The sequence below is a fragment of the Apus apus genome, chromosome 1 (assembly GCF_020740795.1).
Source record: "Apus apus isolate bApuApu2 chromosome 1, bApuApu2.pri.cur, whole genome shotgun sequence".
Lineage (NCBI taxonomy): Eukaryota > Metazoa > Chordata > Aves > Apodiformes > Apodidae > Apus > Apus apus.
The window spans coordinates 90451649-90470418 of record NC_067282.1 but is presented as its reverse complement, the minus strand read 5'-3'; the positions used below and the strand labels follow the sequence as shown (position 1 = coordinate 90470418).

The 18770-nt window shown below is 33.2% G+C and overlaps 1 protein-coding gene across 5 annotated transcripts in view; it reads right to left on the bottom strand.

Annotated features, from left to right (window-relative positions):
• Positions 1–18770, bottom strand: part of NCAM2 (neural cell adhesion molecule 2) — a 274687-nt gene that overhangs the window by 64445 nt on the left and 191472 nt on the right. For 4 of the 5 annotated variants that reach the window (XM_051642874.1, XM_051642883.1, XM_051642891.1 and 1 more), the window contains exons 10-12: positions 16455–16642; positions 14816–14912; positions 4920–5093 (exon numbers count right to left, since the gene is read on the bottom strand). In XM_051642874.1, coding sequence (XP_051498834.1) covers positions 4920–5093; positions 14816–14912; positions 16455–16642 — 459 coding nt within the window. Of the gene's footprint in view, positions 1–4205; positions 4244–4919; positions 5094–14815; positions 14913–16454; positions 16643–18770 lie in introns of those variants that run through there. The other variant, XM_051642898.1, reaches the window with a different exon arrangement.

Genomic DNA, 18770 nt, shown 5'->3' with positions numbered 1-18770 from the left:
TTTTCTTAAGAAAAATTACTTTGGTTATTTCTAGACTATGTTTATTTTTCAGATTGTACCTGAAATGACTAGTAGTCTATCTGTCAAGAGATTTTCCTTGTACAAAGAATAAGGATTTCAAAAGTTCTTAGGTTGTAATATTTTTCATTCTTTCAGTTTGCATTATAATGGACATTGGTAAACCCACTTTTCATTTAAATAACAAGACTTTGAAAATTATCATCTCCTTCAATAATATATTCAATAAAAACTATAAACATCTGTTGATAAAGTATCTCTGGCATGTTTTGATATTACTGCATGAAATGTAGTAATATCATGAAATGCATTATACATTCATTATTGAACAATATCATATTTGGTGCATTATTTCATGTAGCTTCAGCTTTCTGCCATCCAAAGAAGAATCTCAAATTTTAAAAAAATAAAACATTCTTGACCCTTAAAATTCAAAACACACGAATATATTCAAAAGAGCAGCTTTTATAACATGCTTTTTTTTTTTTTTTTCCTTCTACCCTATGTTTTTGGAAATGCATGTATTGCTTTTTAGCTTACATGATTTTTCCATTGTATAACATATTTTAAATTAATATCCTTCAATATTATTTTTTTTCAAAAAAATAGGCAACACAAGACATTTTTGGTTTTTAATGTCCAAATTTAAGAAGAATCTAAGGTTATAATGTTGAGTAGCTACCTAAACATAGTGCATTAAAAGTTATGTCAAAATAGGGATTCTTAAATACGTTGGTTTTAGGGCATTGCTACAGAATAACATCCTCAGATTCACCAGCATCTAACACAACTATACTTAATTTTATATTAATATACCAGTAGACAAATGCTTTATGGAAAAAATCTATTAGGTAAAAATGCAAATGTATTCAAATTAGGTTCAATATTTTCTTCTACCATTATTTTATGAAGTTCAAACTTTTAAGGAAAACTTTTTCCTTCTAAACTACAATTTTCTCCTCCTTTTTATTTTAATGTTATATTAATAATCTGTTTTGCACAGTGTAATCGTAACGATGCTGCACCTTTACTTCATGTAAGCCACTACATGCATTTCTCCAATGCATTTTGATGCTACAATTTCTTATCAATATTAGAAATTCTAAACAGGCTAGGAATTACTACTTTAGCAGTTTCCTTAAAAACTAAGAAAATCCAAAATCTTTTTTAAAATGTTGTTACAATGAAGAAATGAGTGGGCTTTCCTTTACTTCATCTTAATGAAGTATTCCCTATTTATTTTTTACATAAAATAGTAATAATTGAATTTTGAAATACAAGAAAAATCACAAATATTAAATATGCTACATCTGATATGAATACTATATCAAAAGGCTCTTGTTTTAATGAGAAGGCAGAAAGAGAACATTGTGAATGCCTCTTAATAGAAGAGTGCATTTTTTCCTTTCATGACAGAAACAGATAGTGGAGTAGTAATACTTCAGTTCAGAGGACAAGTCAGAGAGAATAGGGAGAGAGAGAGAGAGAGAGAGAGAGAGAGAGGCTATCTGCTATATAAATCTCCAAATGTTTGAAAAAAAAGATCGACAGATATGCTTCTCTACCTATCTATCTCTCTGTAAATGTGAAGAATTCTGGCAGAAAAAATGCTAGAGTTTTAGTGGCCACACACATCTTATGCTGAGTTAGACTTCAGGATAAAGATTTTTTTCTATTTCTGTTGAAGATGTTAAAAAGTTTTCAGAGATGTGTTTTTTTTTTTTTTTCAAGATTCAAGCACACCTCCACAATGGTTTAGGTTTGTGTATAAGCTAAGTCTCTTTTATTACAAATGTATTATTTGTTGCCAGTGAACCAGATTTACTATTGTTTATAATGCTATCTATGCTATTGGTGGCTTCTCTATCAGAGTTACATACCAGTGGTGCTTTCTGAGGGACTAAAGCGACCTGAAGTACAGAATCTCACAGTCCATCCTGTTTCTTTCTTGGAAAACTCAGTAGTTATTAAAGGGAAAAATAATGCAGGCATCTTATGTAATCTTTGCTGATTACTCAGAAACTGATCTGCAAATGTCCTTTTTTAAAAAAAAAAATAAAAATCTCCCAGCAGTTTGTGGCAACACAGTTTTTCACAGCACAGGTATTTTCCACCTTCTCCATGGTTTCTTTGTGTCTACAGAGGAAAGCACGTTATATGCTCTTCACAGATTGCTATTCTTGATTGGATGGGCAATATCCCACATTCAGGGATTTACCAGCTGTCTGGCTGAAATGATGCAAACTCTCCTTGAAGAATGAACCTTGCCAATATTATCCCCAGTTCTGTTATGTCAACATTAGTGGGATTCTTTGCACTACTGACAGGGCCATAAATGTCTGGCCCCTGAGGGCACTGGCTGTCCCTGTCCACCTACCTTCCCTTGGCATGCTGGCCCACAAGGAGCCCCACTGCACTCTGACTGTACAATGAGGCTGTAGAGAGATGTGGAGCTGGTCTGAAACAAAACAATTTTCATATTCAGAGAAGAACCTACCAAGTGCAGAAAAATCCAGCTACCATTTGCTTATTCATTTCTTGGTGAGCTATGATAGTATTGATTATGACTTTTAAATCCCTAAATAGCCTGGAGTTATTGTATTAGAATGATTGTTTCACTTTCTGTGTTCTCCTTCAATAGCTGCAATCAGCACAGACTTTCAAATGAAATCCTCTTCATTATAAAAGACAAAGAGGAGGGAATAGAGAAACAGATATTCTTGGCTACAGCTCCAAGCCTGGGATTTTCTCCTTAATTTGATCCGAAAACAGCTCAAACTAGTATAGCTCAAGAAAAAAGTCACCTTTTGAGGGATTCTTTCAAGAGACCAGAAGTACTCTTCCTTGATGAAAAGAATTACAGGCTCTTTTAATATATTTGCACAGAATCAATTTCATACTGCTTATTTTTTCAGATTAAATTTATTTGTATTTACCTGTTTATGCTTCATTTCGTTTGTTGTGGTTTTTTTTTTCAGAAAAAGCTGTCAGGGTTACATTTGGGGGACAATGAAACAGAGAGAAAAACAGGCTTTAAAGAACATACACCCCGTGGAAACAAGCCAGAAAGGAGAAAAAAACTGAAAAAAGGCAGGCAAATTGTACAAAAGGAACATGTGGGGAAATAACATGACAGCATATAGGAAATAATACAGCCTTTTCCTCAAAGAAGCAGTATATTAAACATTAGTACAGATGGCAACAGAGATCCTAAATAATCACAGTCTACTTCACAGTGGTGTTGTCTTCATAAAGACTACAGGTATTTGTACCTGCCCCACTACTCTGTTTTTAGAACAAATGACCAAACAACTCAAACATATGAATCTAAAAAAATTGAAGTAAGATCAATACATGTTAAACAGAAATCTTAGAAATCAGATGTATAGAACAACTTAAAAATATGCAATGGTGAAAGAATATTTTACAGTCAAAGGGTGAACTTTTGAAGAAAGCAACTCCAGTCAACTCTAATAAAAACATGGGTCTGTCAAGATATACATCTTTCCTCATGTAATCAATTAAACTTCTCACAAGCTTCCGGCTTTACCTTTAAATTAAGCATCTATGTGATTACACTCTTTAGGCACTGGGTTTGTTCTCATTTAAGTATACTGCACCCTACTACACAGACTGGTCACTTCAGGTTTTATTTTTTATTATTTGGTATTTTGTAGTTCTCATCAGAGAAATTCATTGCCTGTTCACTGAAGGAGGTAGCTATATGAAAAAAAAGTCTCAAGCTTGGTCTGAAATATAGTATGAAAAGAAGGGAAGAGGTACACTAATGTCCACTACTGTATATATATATATACTACTGTATATGGCCTGCAACTAGAGGAAACACATAGTCTTCTTTAGATCTTCTAGTACCAAAAGAAATTACAGCTATACTGGACTAAAATGAATGTTACCATGATTTACAGTACTACAGTTATACAGGCAGGTACTGTGTTTGGCTAAGAAAAAGGAAAGAGAAAAAGTTGTATGTTTCTTTGAATATGTGAATTACATGCTCATTATATGTTCCCTTAAAATAATTCTGTAATTTGGAAAATGTTAGGCTTAGTGCAGAATTTTTGTGTGTAGGTTATGGGACGTCAAAGGTAAAGAGATAACACACATTAGATAATTTCCTACACTTTTTCTCCCACCACTGCGCCGATAGCTGCAAAACCATTCACCTCCTGCTGTATATATCACAAGACTGATGGAGTTGCACTACCTGTTAAAAATACCAAAGGGTAAATTAGGGATTACTGACTTGCTGAATGTATTTTGCTAACATTACTTTGTATAAGCGGCCCACCTTGGCGTGTATTTAAAGAACTCTTCTTTGTTTGGAGAGGCTTATGCTCTATTCTGCCTTTAGACAAGTATAAATAAGGCATCCAGTGTTTTTTGGACAAATTGTTATAGATATGCTTTTGAAACAGACATCACAAATATTAAAAGGTATCTAGAAATTTTGCTAAGTAGCTAAAAATCAGTAATTAATGCCCAGGATTTAAGATCGCATAATAGCTTACTTAATTTTTAAAATTTAATTTCATATGTAATGCACATTTTCCAACTAACTCCACTGTGATTTCTATTACTTTTGAAATTTACAGCTTTAAAAATATTCTTCATATGTACTTGACTTGACAATGAAAAATGTAAAAAACTGCAAATTAGTTCAATAAACTTTTTTAAAACTAAAAAAGTAATGGTGACCTTTACAAGATTACAAGATTTCTAACTGCTGTAAAATGGTGCGCATTAGTATTAAATGAAGAGACAGCTACTAGACTAAGACAACTGGACTGGAGAAACAAAGAATCAGTTAAAATATACTCACATTCTTTTCCCTTAATATTCTTTTAAGTTAAAACACTTCTATTGATTTTTTGTATACTTACTTTGAACTCCATGGGAGCGAATTATTTTCCAGGTTTCTGAGGCTGCCTCTTTTACATCTACTTGGTAATGATGAATTGGCACACCTCCATGTGAATCTGGCTTATTGAATGAAACTTTAGCAGTGGTTTGTGACAACTCTAAAACTCGTACTCCATAAGGATTTGATGGCACATCTAAAAAAGTACAAACATCAATTTAATAATCAGCAGCAACCAGACAGACCTAAGCAGTTGATAATCCTCCCCAAAGTCTCCTTAGCATCTTGAAGGGAGAAAAAAATATGTATCATATTCAATGATGTAATAAATTTTGCATTAGATTAGTAACTTAAGCTGTCTAATACAGAGCTGTAAGAAAAACAAATTTATTTTCTCTATGCTAAAGTTATGTAAAAACATTTTCCATTTTTGCCTTTCTTCTATAATATGATGATTTTTAATAGCTAATTTCATCATAGACAAAGGTAAGAGTTTAGTTTGTGTACTGTATAATTATGCAAAAAAAGAACAACAAACTTTAAACCAAATTTAACAAGAGAAACAGTTATGGCTAAATATGTAATTCAGAATCCTTCTAAATGAGATTATGACTAAAAAATAAGGAAATAATTTGGCTGGGTTTTTTTTGGGTTTTTGGTTTTGAAAGACTGGATTCCAACGTACTAGAAAGGAAAATTAATATGAGGTTTCTATTTTCTTTTCAGTTTAAGAAATAATTTGCAGAATAGGTTGAAAGAAACATTTTCCCTGAAGTCAGAAGCAAGTGCATATCTTTCTAAGTAGAAAAGAACCGTGAAAACAAAGCAGGAGTCTGAGAGCGTTGAGAAGCTAGATATGAAACAAAAGTAAAAAATTACCCTTGGGGTCAGTACATCTTTCACATACTTTCACAATGTATGATTAAACTAGCACAAAGAAGACAAAAGACTAACTTTTGTACTTGTCCTATATTTTAAAGTGTTATAATCACAAAGAGAAAAATATATTGAAAATATTAGGAAGAATTTTAGTTCTGTGGACAGAATGCCATGGATTTGAAACACCCTTAAAATTTTCTGTTCTAATACATCTGATATTTATTTGATTATCTACTTACAGTTTTGACACTGCTTTTGTCAATATGGTATGAAGATATTTTTATAAGTACATGCAAGAATTAGAGGCAAAGCTATTTAGTGCATACTGAACTATTTACATAAAATATAGTCTTTATTTAAGGACTTGTAAGAGTTGGGAATAAAAAGAGAATCAATCTGAGCTTTGCCTAGTATTAGTACTTGAACGAAAAACGAGCCAAAAATGTCTATAAAAATTCTCAGGAAAAGGGCATCTGCCAGAGCTTCTCTAAAAGAGCTGATTTTTATAACCTTTTAGTAAGCAGGCACCTACATTTTCCCAGGAAAATTCCATAACAGTTGTCAGAATTGAGTGTCTTAAAGCTGGTATCGCATCTCTGTGAATTCTGAAAGTTAACATTTCCGAATATAGGTCTCCTTAATCCTCCAGTGCTTGGTGCTCATTGGGTTAAAATCAGCATAGATTTATTTACATGGACTAACAATGGTAATATATTTTACTTAAAGACACAATTATGATTCCATCACGTTAAAAATTAGAATCGAATGAAAACTCAGCTTGAGGGAATCAAGCATTCAAATCCATTCTTACTCCAAGAAATCAGGATATGGAAAGCTGCAGGAAATTTTCACTCTGAAAATGTGACACACTATTACTCTGCAGAAAGGAATTGAAATGCATTGTCAGACAGAACATGACTAAATATAACAAGTATGCTATGCATCCAGGAGAACACAGACCTGGGTTTTGAATAACTTTGTAAATTTCCAAAAGTTGGGGGCTTTTTTTAGAAAAAAAGGAAACGTTCTTAAAAACCATACAGATTTTTGAAGTGAGTACATCAAAGAATTATTTTGTTTCTTGCTAAGTAAATATGGATCCCAAAATCAGAGAAGGATGAGGATTAGAACCAGCTTGTGACCCTTCTCCTCCAGATTCTCATTACATCTGAGAGAAATACTTTTTATTTTTTTCTCCAGATAGTTACATTACCTTACACACCATTCTGTGTATGGATTCTTTCACTCCCCAGCTCAAAGCAATCCAGGATAGCCAAAGTAATGCAGCATGGCACTGTATGAATTATGTGGATACCAATCACTTGGGAAGATGAATATAGCTCTACAGTACTGAAGACTAATGTGCTTTGGATTTAATTGCTAGCAAAAAAAGCTGCTGTGGATACCTCCAATATTGTATTCCTTTTCTGTTATTAAGAGTTCAAAATTAAACAAAAAAAAATTGTTTAAGGTTGAATGAATATTTAATTTCACTCAGGCTATTTATATATTAGTTTTTGTATCCTGTTTTTATAAGGCAATTCACCATTACTTCAGTTTGAATGAAAACAATTATTTGGTCAATGATATGAAATAAAAATATGTTATTTACATATCCTCTATGTTCTTGACTTTCTAAATGTTATGGAGACCTCTTTTCCTTGTGTGTTTATGTCTAAGTATGATTAACTATAATAAACACGGCATAGGGAAGAGGACATCCTTCAGGAAAAACCTTATGTTCTTTACTGCAGATTCAAGTATCATTTCTGCAAAATGAAGATATGATTCCATTTGGCAATAAGTATAAAATGAAGCTTCTGTGAAAACTCAGTAAAATATTTTGCATAACTAGCACAATGCAATATGTTTAAACTCATTGAAGTGTAAAATACACCCACAGCACTCTTTTAAATACACATCCCACAGTCCAAGCAACCCACACATGTAGGTAACTTCTATGCAGTTTTCAGAGTTGAACTATACCAGTTCTAAATAAAAGAGTGAATCACTTAAAGAAAATACAACAGGTGACACATTCCTAGTCAAAATCATACACAAATACTAGCAATTCCATTAAGACAGAATAAAATACCAATTATCTCTTTCTGACTAGGCAAACCAGTAACTTTTGCCCCAAATAATACAATTAGAGGCATAATGAATGGAATCTAATTCTGTAGTTCTCTAATGATTATGCATTTGATCATATAAGCTGAACAGCACTCTGGTCCTGATCTAGCTAAACAGCATTTGAACTGTCCCGTCAGCTGAAATTATTTGGAGCATTGGCATGTTTTTTTTGGTGGTTTTGTTTTTGTTTTTGTTTTTGTTTGTGTTAGAATTGCAAGGATTTGGGCTCAATGTTTAGGAGGAGTGAAGAATAATCTGTGAAGTGTATTCTGAAGTCTGCATCTGGCAGGATAGAACTGTGGATGCTTCTTGTTCTTTTTCCTTCTAAAACCAGCTGATCAAATGAATCTTAGAGGAGTTCAGCTACGGGCAGTGATTACTCTTTTACATACTGTTATAAGGTGCAGGACTATATAATAGAAAAAGTATGGGATTTATTTTCTATGATGTAAAGAATACTTAGTGATAGCACAGATTCTGATACACTTTCTTAGAAGTTCCACTGCTATCTTTGTTGCTATAGTGCTATGAAAACCAGGGATAATTTACCAAGTCATTTAAAAAAAAAAAAAAGTCAAGACATTTAGTCAACTTCATCTTCTTTCCACCGTGTCTATTCCTCTGTTCAGCATCTGATTTTATTAAAGTACAATGTTAAAGAATTACTTAAATAAAAATAATTTTAAAATCCCCAAATAGTAACTAAAATTGCCTAAAGTCAATCAGCACAAATTAACTTTGTGATACATTGGCCTAAATTAAGTAGTACTGGTTTGATTCCAGAAACTTTATTTCAGTTGATAGAGAAGTACATATAGAATGCACATAGAATTTTAAGAACGTATTTCTATCCACTGATACATAAATCCTCTTCCAAGTGTCTTACTACTATTACCCAAATTCTTCAACAAATGACCACCATTTATCACTGAGGTTTTTCTTTCCAAGCTAATTTTTTGATAGTTTTATGGAAAAAAATAATCTTCCTTCTGAGAGTTTAGCAGTCTTAGTGTAAATGGAGCAAAGGAAGTGATGGTGTGAGAGGAGGCAGTGGGGTCAGAGATTTATCTTCCATTAGCTCTTTTCTCCCGTCTTCTCAATATGTTCTCAGTGCAGTTCGGAAGCTTTTCCTGTCTTTGTGTATGTGGTATGTATACTGACTAAAAGTAACTTATGTCTACACACAAAATGTGAGGTAGTGTCAGGAACATAGCAGGGAAAGAAATGGTGCTAGGGAGTAGACCTTTGAAGTCAAAGATCTATATGAAAAAGTTCATGCTTGTACATCTGTAGAATGGATAAAAAATTCAATATTAAATCTACAGGTTAGGCTCAGTATTGCCTTGATGTCCTTGCTTGGGGAAAACTGCAATAGATTTCTTTTACCAAATCACTGGAAGTTCTACAAAAAAACCAAACTAATTACGAAACAGGACCACAGCTAGCAAATAAATGCAAAAATATGAAATGAAAATAAGATATGTGCTCACAAAGCAGAACACTGTTGCCATGTTGACAGTTTCACATACACTTATTGAAAATATATTGCTGTTTGCTTTTTTAGTAAAAAAATACTTAGCTGATGCTGCTAAAGATGAGGATAGCTAGTTTTAGGCCAGAGAACAACATTTTACATCTGCTCTTATTTTTTGAAGTAAATTGGATTTTGGCAGCAGTAGCAATATCTTAGAACAGAACAGAATTATCATCTTTTTTATTATATTATTCTCCAGGGAAAATTAAGTCCTACTTCCTTGATTTTGCCTGTATGAAAACAAATACTTGCAGAAAACAAGAAAAATACCCTCCATAAATTAACCAGCACCAAAAGGTCAGCAGCAAAAATCCAGATTAGTATACTGTTAAATTTGATGTTTTAGTCCTTGCCAGCTATTGATCAACCTTGTCATATCTTAAGCATGAGTTGATTCTGTAAAACAGGTTACAAGATGTAATTTCTGTGAATCTCAGTTATTGTCTTTCCCATGTCTTAATTTGCTTTTGCTGTCATTATTCTCCATTTGCACTGATTTTCTGTGTATACAGGATGCTTGAAATATATTTAATTAAATAAAGTGGCATGGAAATTCTCAATATCTAATAACATCGCAGAATGCATTTTAATTTTGCTTCTTAATTTCTTGCACTATTGCTGTAGAAATGAAAAAGATACAGTAACTCTCATTTATCTAAGTATTCTTACATGTCACCACTTCTAAATGCTGTAAAATACCCTTAATACTCTGTAGTAAACTGTGCAAAGCACATAATAGGGATGATTTGGCAAGAGAAGTTTGAAGTTCATCATCAGAGTTGTATGACATAGCTTATTTGTAAACCATGTTCACTGCCTGCTGGTATGGTTTCTGTCAGCAATTCATCCTGTTAACACTTGGTCACTGTAAGTCTCTGTGCTGAGCTACAGTTCCAAGCATGATGTGGTGAGATCAGAATCTCAACTTAAATAAAAAATGCACCTTCTAGGTGCAAAGACAGAAAGACAGACAGAAAGACAGAAAGACAGAAAGAGGCAAAAAGGTGAATCAGTCTGTTTCCCTGAACTGTAACCCCTTTGCCATTCCAGAATAGAAGAAAGAAGGGGAAAGGGAAGTCTAGGATGAGTAAGGCCATGAGAGCCTTAGAAGTGAATAATGGTTTATTTTTTAGGGGCTCTGTATTCACTCCAGATGTACACTACTATATACAAAATACACATTAACTTTTAAAGAAAAAAAAAATTACTTGAAAAATCCAGTTTAGCTCTCTGCGGCACAATCTTAACATTTATCATTTTAAGATGAATTATCTATTAAAACATAGTCCTAGACTACTGATGGCCATAGGATTTTCTATTTATCTATAGAAAAACATCTTTTTCCAACAAAAAGGAAAAATGCTTTGCTAGTTAATACCATCTCCCTGCATACTGATATTTCACACAAATCATGACTAAGCTAGATCTGGGCAAATCTAGGAATATCCGTGCTCACCTCAGGCTCAGAAAGCTGTTGAGACAATCTACCAAGCTCACCTGGCTTGCCAAAGACTAAGCCTGTCATAGAAAAAAACAGAGTATAAGTTGACTTCTAAAATAAATTTTGTGATGTGAAGTAATAAATTTGCAGTGACAAGAAACAAAAAAGACTCTGGTTATTTTCAAATTCGACATGTTACTCACAGAGCAATTTAAATGCTTAAGCAATGGAAAAGGAGCCTGTCAACCATGTGGTAATTTTAAGAGCTGATTACCACAAGTCAGGTGGTGAGTGCATCTGATTAAGCTTTCAAAAAACAGCATTTACCAGTAATGGCCAGCACCTTCAATGTGAAATCTTCAACAGGCTGCAGTTCTTCAACTGTTTCAAAAGGTTTAAATGACAGTGTCTGGAATTCAGGCTGATTCAGAAATTCTGTATAATTTAAGTGAACAGGCAGTTTTCCTGTCATACAAAAGGGCATGATTGCCATTTAATCTAAATGCTAAAATATATATTTTTCTATAATCAATAACTGATTTCGTAAGGAGGACAACAGAAATAAAGGGCATTATGACAGCATTACCGCTTTTTAACTAGCAGTAAATAAATAAATTAAAAGTTTGATTTTGTTGAAAAACAGCAAAGCAGAAAAATGGATTAAAATATGAAGCAACAAGTCATATCTGCAGAACTTTAAGAGAAACTACTCAGTAAAATTATCATTATTTGTAAATTTTACCCTAGAAGCACACTTTGCTTACAGAGCCATAGGCAAAGTATGCTGTGCCCCAGAATTAGTGATTACAATCAATGTCTTGAAATACACTAAAAAATATATAGGTTTTAATATGGAAAATATAAATAACTAGGGCTTCCTAATCCACTGAAGTAAAGCAACAGAGGTAGTAAATCTAAGAAGAAAGCTGCATTTGACATTTTATACCTGTAATTACTACAATGGTTTTATCTTCTGTATCCCTAGTTGTTTCTCATTTCCAACTGAGGCTATTTACTTGCAAAACCTGTAACAATGAACTTCATTTGCTATTTGCTGTGTTTTTTCCTTCAAAAAGTCTACTTAGACACAAATGGTAAAAAGGTTAATCTTTCAAGTTACTGAATATTATGTGTTACACTACTGTAAGTAGTGCCTAGCATAGTGGGGTCCTGACACCACCAAACCCAGTGTTTCAAGTACCACGTAAGTATTAAACTACAAATTACTTATGTTAAGGATACCTACTCATTAATTAATATTACCACAACACTTGAGTTTGTTCTGTTTTCTGCATTTCATACTATTATATAGAATGTTCATATGTAGTTCATGCTTTACATAAAAGATTCCCATAATACTTCCTTAATTATAAATTCACTAAATGCACTGTGATTTGCCTTCTCAAATAAATAAATATTTATATTTAAGTGTTCATCAAGTTTTCTGAAGAATCAACTGAAAAATGTTAAGCAAACTGTTGCACAAGTAGAGAATAATAAGCTGCCTCAAAATGTGGTTATCAGTAACTTCTCTGATCTAGTTTTATTATAAAGCCGAAACAGGATAACAGCTTATATGGACTTACTTGCTCCCATTTGCATTCTAAGGGGCTTTCATGTGAGAATTTGATGAAATACAATGCATAATCAAACTATCATATTCTCTTTCAATGAATAATGAAAATTACTTTGTGTTAATAAATTAATAAATTATTTATAAAAGCAGAAGAGAAACAGGTAACTTAAAATTGTCACCATATTGTCCTGGTTTTGGCTGGGACAGAGCTAATTTCCTTCTTAGAATGGGATTTGGTTTAAGAAGAGTGTTGATAATGGTTTTAGATGTTGGTGAGAAAACAAGGACTTTTCAGCTTCCCATGTTTTGCTGTTGTGTGGATACACAAGAAGCTGGGCGGGAGCACAGTCAGAACAGCTGACCCCAACTGACCAAACCGATGTTCCATACCGTATGACATCATGTTCAGCATATAAAGCTAGATTAAGAAGAAGGAGGAAGCTGGGGGGAGGTAGGCGTGCACATTAGGTGTGGTGGCTTTTGTCTTCCCAAGTAACTCTTAGATGTGATGGAGCCCTGCTTTCCTGGAGATGGCCGAACACCTGAATGCCCATGGGAAGTAGTGAATGAATTATTTGTTTTGCTTTGCTTGTGTGCACAGCTTTTGCTTTACCTATTAAGCTGTCTTTATCTCAACCCACAAGTTTTCTCACTTTTAGCTTTCCAAATCTCCTTCCATCCTGTTAGGGGAGAGTGATAAGTTCTCCCTGAACCTCCTTTTCTCATCCATTGTGATGGGATACTGTACCAAAGATTATCTGCTGAGATGCTGTCATATGTATACACTTCTTAATGAAAGAAGAGTGCACAACAAATAACCACAAACTGGGCTACTCTGTTTTCATTGGCATAATTATTCTATTTTCTCATCTTTTTCTGTCCTGAGAGGCAAGACACTCAAAAGATGCAAGCAGGGTCTTCCCTTTCCTATAACTTAAATTTATAGATTTAAGAAAGAGTTTTAGTAGCAAATCTTTTGTTTTTGAGGGAAACTGAGAAATTATTCCTAGCAGCTTTGACATGGTCCTTCTACTGCTTTCCCCTTCCACTGAAGTCTCACATGTAAGAAATCTTAGAGATGATACTCCAGGGACAACTGTAGTGCCTAGAGCAGCAGGACAGGCAGAACCAGTGCTGCTGTCAAATCAATGGATGCATGTGTTACCCCAAAGAGAAAGAATGCTATTGAAGAGAAACAGATGTAACTGACTAAAATCAGAGGGTTATGTTCAGTATTTTATTTTTTTTTCTTCTTAATAATAAACTGTTTTTTATAACTCCTGAGATCCAAAGAAAATAATGACCCTGTTGAGCAAAACTATAAAAATTAAATCACTAGGCTGGGTAAGAGAGCCTCCCTATTACTGAATGTGCACTTTCCAGATAAATTAAAAAAAAAAACCAAAACAAACAAAAACCAACCAACCAAAAAACAAACAAAAAACACAACAAGCAACAAACAAAACCAAACAAACAAAACCCAAAAATTATAGCAGAAACATTCAAGATAATAAAAAACGTACAAGTCTTATTTAAAATATAAAAATTATACAAGATCTTATTTCTAACTGCCTCCTTCAGTGTGTTTGCAAGTCTGGCAGTGTGGTATGACCTCAAAGTTACTTGATGAAAAATGTCCATAACAATGCACACAAGGGGTGTATAGCTTTCAGTATAGCTGCAACTTTGGAACTGTAAACTGTATTATAAGTTCATAGGCATCATTAAAGCTAAGTATGTAGATCCAAATATCCCCCCAATGATGGAGACCTCAAAGCTTGTTGAACACACATTAATCAATTCCACAAGAAAATATAATTTAAATAAATGCTAAGAAACTCTTATTTATTCTCAATTAATAGTTATTTCTGCCAAAGAAGAAACATAGAGTTATAACTTTATATATGCTTAAGAAACAATAGACGGACCTTAAAATATTCAGGAATTCTTTGAGAATTGGTTGTACAACACCTCAGAGCTTAAATGAATTCAATCTAGCACTCTGAGTCAAATTCCGCTTTTAAATTACTAAAAGTGCAAATGAAGGTAAAAATTCCTTGATGAAGCATTTCAGTCTTTTGTCAGCCTTGGTTAAACAAGAAAATAGCAGGGAGAAAAAAACTAGTATTTCTTAATACATTCTTATTTTTACTGCTTGCAAACTCTATGTCTCTCCAATGAAGTGATGAAATACACAGTTATAAATGTAGGATGTAGTAAGGGCAAAATAAAAATTTTCAATTAACTGCAAATATTCCACTGGAATTAAAATAAACAGAGAAAAGTTTATCTGAACTTAGTTTTGATTGGAGTAGTAAAAAAAAAAAAAAAAAAGTAAACAGCATTGTAACTTACCAGCTTGACCAAGTGTATACTCCTGGTATCTTGTACCTATTCTGTTTGTGGCTGTACAATTATACCGTCCAAAATCACTGTCAGATGTGGGAGCAATCTTTAAATTGAATATAGTTTGTAAACATTAGTTTCTAATCAAAGTTCCTTAACAAATCATAAATGCAAATAGGTTCTCCTTAAACAATATGCAGGTCTGTTCTTACTTCAGCTTATCTAATATATTCTCCAAATACAGATCCAATACACCTTTTTCATGTTAAACTCCCCCTTCCCAAATTCAAATGAGGAAATCAAATAATAGAAAATCAAGACATTGTTTATTTTTAAAATTTCACTTTTAAACAAGAAAACACTATTTGGACAAACTGATACTTTGACTGAAATAATGAAAGGTCTGAAAATTGCTGATTCCTATAGATGATGCAAGAATCATATTTTATTTTTTATTTGCAAGATTCACAATACATCAGACATTCAGAGGGGTAAAAAAAGACTTAAGGATGTGGCTCAACTGTAAACTCAGGTGAATAAGGATTCAAGACAGAACAGATATAGATACTACAGGGAGCTAATGCCTTATTGGAATTCAGCTCACCTGACCAACTGTTCAGGTGAAAGTAGAATGGGAAAGCACTTAAAGAACCACAGACTGTAAAGTGTACTTGGTGTCATTAAGCTTTACTGAAAATAATAAAACAAACAAACAAACCTAAAGATAACCTTCAAAGAGGACTAACACTGTCTCTTTTTAAATGTATATCCTCTATTACAAGAAATTAGGTTACTTGTTTGGATTTTAGGAAAAAAAAACAGATTTTTTTTTAATGCACTGTGTACCTCTTGCTTGGGATCTGAAGTAGGTCCCCCATTCTGATTAGCTCTATAGCTTTTCAACTTTTTTTCCCATGGCAACTGAGACGCTTATGCTCAGACATAAAAAATGAGAAAACTGTCATCTTCCACACCTACGGAGGAAGACAGCATGTCATCCCTGTAATCAGCACTGGAGACTCCGGTTACTCTTTGCTGTGAAATGATTAAGAACCATGATTTGCTATTCGATATTGTTGAGTTGTTCACTGTTTAGTCAATTTAATATAGGGATAATTAAGGTTCACTCTGCCTTCTACCTTTATTGTGCTTTGTTCTTATATTTATCTTTTAGATAACAGAAGGGAGCTTAGTTCTTGTTTTTCCAATGCCTAAATGAGAAAACAGTTTTTATCAAAGCAAACTGCAGTTTATTATCACTTTATCCTTCTGCTTTGCTCTTGTCTGAAGCTACATAAGGATTTTGTATGTACCAAGCACCTACCAGGTAGTCACTGTAAGTTTTAGTAATAACCTGAAGGGTTAGTTTTATATTAATGTATTTATTTACTTGCAAGAAATGCAAGTTACATTTTTGTTCACTGCAGATGGAAAACTGAACAGGAGCCATGCAAATGAGTTTTATTTTCTAACTGCTCACAGGAAATGTAGAGATAAATAATTTAATAAATACTACTTATTTTAAAATAGCCTTACTTATTAAATTATAAGTATTAGATTTAAATGCACTATATAGCACTTGCAATGGTGCCTAGCAGAGGAAGAAATTAATTCATGTCATCATGTTGATTTCCATGCTAAGCCTTACCTCTAGAATCAGCTTCCTTCCTGTACTGTAGGTCTTCAAATGTGTTGTATTTTTTACTGGTAAAATGAATTTTCCTCTTCTCCACTGAACTGAGGCAGGTGGATTTGCTAGCACTTCACAGCTTATATTGATGGGATTGCCTTCCCAAGAGTAATACATGGTTTGATTTGACACAAATGTTGGAGCATCTGGAAAAAGGAAGTATTGCACAAATATATTAACTGTTTTAGTAAAACAAGCTGTATACGCCTATCAAGCATTCATGTTCATATAGAAAGTAGTAGTAAAATTTAGCTTCAGGAATGGTTTAAAATTACTTCCCTATTTCTTAAGTGCAAATTTTCAACTTCTTTCTGCATTTGTCCTTGTAAAAAAGCTTAACTTGTTGGCAACATTATGCTGCTGCTGCATGCTTGCATACAGGCTTTGACTGAAAAGAAGTGTTATCAGTAGAAGCAGATCAAGGCTGTTACATTGCTTAATGCCAGCAGCATTTTTAAAACAACTACTTAGGCCTTATTTTTGTAGGAAAGCAAGTGGTTTCATCCAAATAACTAAAATATGTCTTCCCATGAATTTATTTATCAAGTACAGGAGCTCTTTTTTCTTTTACAAATGTTTTAATAAGTAATTCTAATGCTCCTCTAATTTTCATAGACCTTTAAAAACCCCACATATATTATCATCTAAACATCTTAATACAAAGAATGGACTATCAAAGAATCTTCAGGATGCGACATCTGTATGGTAAAGAATCGCAAAGAGTCAGACATGTGGCTCTTCCTATGAAAATTAAGTTATTGATGGAAACCAATTGAAGGAAAATTGCATGAGTTGACTTCTGCCTGGCAGACAGATTTTGCACCCAATGCATTCAACATCTGAAATCTTATCAGAGTGTTCACGAGGTCCAAAATGTGGTTACTGCACAACAAATTTTAGATAAGCACTGTCTTCCAAAGCACAGTTTCTCAGAATATGTCAAACCTTTAATGAATGCTGGCATGAATGTGGAAGACAGCAAGACGTTCTGACTGAACCTGACTAACTTTCCTTCCTAGGTAACATCAAGTTGTTTGATGTCCCTCTTGATTTAAACACACATGTGGCAAACTCATAGCATATTACAAAAGTCATCCAAGTGAAAAAGTAGTCTGTGCTTCTATATTGCAGGGACAAGCATTTAGGAGAATAGGAGCTTTCAGTTCAGACTGTTCTCTAAGGCTAGATTTTGGATGCCTACAGTATCTGCTTACTTATATTTTAAAAGAATAGGTGAGTTATGGACTGCCATCTATACATGACTACAGATACTATCCGTTCTAACATCATACAACACAAATAGAACTAAAAATCCACCAATAAAGAGATGTCCCAAAATAAGCTACTCCCAAATGTAAAGCATTTCTAAAAAAAATTTCACATTTTCCTTTTCAAAAAGCCTGTGCAAAAAAGCTTTGCAGCCATTTCCACAGTTGAAAGCCCTAATATAGGAAAAAGGAGTGTGCTAATGGCTGCATTTAGACAAATTATGTCAGATGATTTTTTATTTCCTAGTCAGGAACAGATTAAGACATCTGAAGTGATATTTCACACAAAGAAAATAATTCTGGGAACCATTTTTTACAGTACAAAGAAAAATATTTTACATTTCTTATAAAGTAATGAGTTAGAAAGAAATAACTTATTTATTAAGAGGATTCTCCTTCGGTTTTGCTTATCACTAACTAGTATGTTATGCTTAAATGATTACAGAATTACCATTTATCAAACAAAAACACACAAGATGTTTAATATAAAACAGCATGAAAAATTAACAAACCTTTAAGACCAGGGTTTGAAAACATAAGGCTTACTGTTTTATATGTCCATACAATCTGATCCCTCCAGCTTTTTAGAATAACAGAGAAAATAATTAAGTTAATAAACAGAATATTTATCAAGAAATTATATCGATGAAAAATTAAGTATAACCTAGTAGAAATGAGAAGGTGGCCCTTCTCATACGCTAACATATGTTAAGGATATTTAAATGCAATATATGCACTATATAAGAAGAAAAAAAAAGCCTCCATGCAGATCAATGAGAAAGTTAAAACCATTAAAAAATAATATGCTCTGCATAGCTCCTGTGTAACTCCGCATTAATTTATGCCTGCAAAAAAAAATCAATTTAGGGTGTAAATGAACTTTTTAAGCTGTTGTACATAAAGAATTACCAGTTAAGAAAACATACTGGCCTTCTAAATAGCTAAACACAGAACAAGAGGCTTGAATACAGTCAGATTTTTAAAAAGCAACCCTGATGATAGTAAC